The sequence below is a fragment of the Octodon degus genome, unplaced genomic scaffold (assembly GCF_000260255.1).
Source record: "Octodon degus isolate 3935 unplaced genomic scaffold, OctDeg1.0 scaffold00169, whole genome shotgun sequence".
Classification (NCBI taxonomy): domain Eukaryota; kingdom Metazoa; phylum Chordata; class Mammalia; order Rodentia; family Octodontidae; genus Octodon; species Octodon degus.
The window spans coordinates 2,577,733-2,579,741 of record NW_004524745.1 but is presented as its reverse complement, the minus strand read 5'-3'; the positions used below and the strand labels follow the sequence as shown (position 1 = coordinate 2,579,741).

At 37.9% G+C, this 2,009-nt stretch overlaps 1 protein-coding gene across 1 annotated transcript in view; it reads right to left on the bottom strand.

Annotated features, from left to right (window-relative positions):
• The window catches only part of Cdc23 (cell division cycle 23), a 31,361-nt gene that overhangs the window by 25,595 nt on the left and 3,757 nt on the right, over positions 1-2,009 (bottom strand). Inside the window, exon 3 of the mRNA XM_004643260.2 lies at positions 1,305-1,442. Within this exon, the coding sequence (XP_004643317.1) occupies positions 1,305-1,442 (138 nt within the window). The remainder of the gene's footprint in view (positions 1-1,304; positions 1,443-2,009) is intronic.

The following is a 2,009-nucleotide window of genomic DNA, read 5'->3' as shown; positions in this document are numbered from 1 at the left end:
ACACACACAAAATAAATAAATAAATATTTTTAAAAATAAATAAATAAATACTAGAAATTAGGGGCTGGGGAGATAGCTCAGTAGAATAAGCTCCTGCCTGGCAAACCCAGGGTCCTGAGCTCAATCCCCGGTACCTCAAAAAATAAATAAATACATACATACATACATACATACATACTGGGAATTGCACCCAAGGCCTTTGCACTGAGCAACATTCAAGCCCTCATGAAGTTGCTAACTTGCCCAAGCGTGGCTCAAATTTAAACCCTCCTGCCTCAGCCTCCTGGGTGCTGGGATTATAGGCATGTACCACCTTACCCAGCCTGAGTTTATAAATTTAAAAATTAATTCAGGCTTTTTAACTTAATTCTTAAGAAATACCAATTAAGAGGCATAAAGAACCTTATATAACCTAAGACAAATAATCACTCTATCATTCTTAAGCATATTTTATCAGATATAATGGGGAACACCTGTAATCCCATCACTCAGAAGGCTGAAGCAGAGGCTAAACATGGTAGGACAGCCTGTAATTCCAGCAGACAGGAGGCTGAGGCAAGAGGATAGTGGCTAGTTAGAGGTCAGCCTGGGCTACAGAATGAAACCTTGTCTTAAAAAAAAAAAAAAAAAAAGAATATTTTCTTCCTTATCATTTTTGGGTTTTGTTTTTTTGGGTTTTTTTTTGGTTTGGTTTTGGCTTTTTGGTGACAGGGTCTTTCTATATAGCTCAGGCTCCACCAGGCTGGCCTCGAAATTGGGGAGGATCCTTCTGCCTCAGCCTGCCAGATTCTAGGATGACAGGCATGTATCATTATGTCTGCATATAAATTTTAAATTACTGTTTGACTGTCTGATTGATATTTTTGGTTATGGAAATCAAACCCAGGGCTTTGCACATGCTAAGCCAATGCTGTACCACTGAGCTGGCACCATTAACCTTTACATTTAATGGAGAAAAATAAATAAGCTCTACAAAACGACTTTGGACCAAGTGAAAGAAAGACAAGTAGCACATCCTACGGCCTGAGGGCAGACCACCATGCAAACCAGAACACAGTGACTTCTTCTGAGACACTATCTTGATAACTTATTCTGGGTGGCTTCAAACTTTTGATTCTTATGTCTCAACTTTCCGAGCAGTTGAAATTAGAGACATGTGATACCATGCCCTGCTACTATAAAGTATTTATAAAGTGTGTTTTTTGTGGTGACCACATTATTAAACTATTCAAAAGATTAAACTTTTTATACCTAAATGTGGAAGTTTCACTAAAATCTGAACAGCTCCTTAAAATGTTCCTCACCAGGTATCTGGAATACATATACAGGAAATAGGCTTTCTTGCTGTTGCAGCCATGAAGAAAATGCGCTGCCCGATCATACTCTTTAACATCAAAGTAGGCTTTGGCCAGGGTGTAAGCATCCATATCCTGGGCATCCTCCTAGAAAAGAGAGAGGCTGATACAAGTGGTTGGGAATACTACAACAACAGCACAAATATAAGAAGCAATTCATGGGGCCTGGGAGATGGCTCAGTGGAATAAGCGCTTCCCTAGCAAGCACAAGGGCCTGAGTTCAATCCCCAGTTCCGCAAAAAAAAAAAAAAAAAGAAGCAATTCATGAATTTCAGAATACAGGAAAATTATCTTTCTCCTACAACCAAACTTATATGTAAATTCATGGATACAATATATTTAGATATTTATTACCAGGTAAGCAAAATGTTTTTTCTTTTCTTTTCTTCCTTTTTTAAAAATTTATATTTTGAGACAGGGTCTCATCAGTTTAGGCTGGTCTTCAACTTACCACATAGCCCAAGCTGGCTACAAGCCTCCAGCCTACTGCTTCAGTGTACAAAGTACACAAAACAAAACAAAACAAAAAAAGAAGCTGGGTGTGATGACAAACATCTGCAATCCAACCACTCTAGGAAGCAATGGAAAAGTATCAGAAATTCACGCCCAGTCTTTTTTTTTTTTTTTTAATTTTATTTATTTGTTTATTTATTT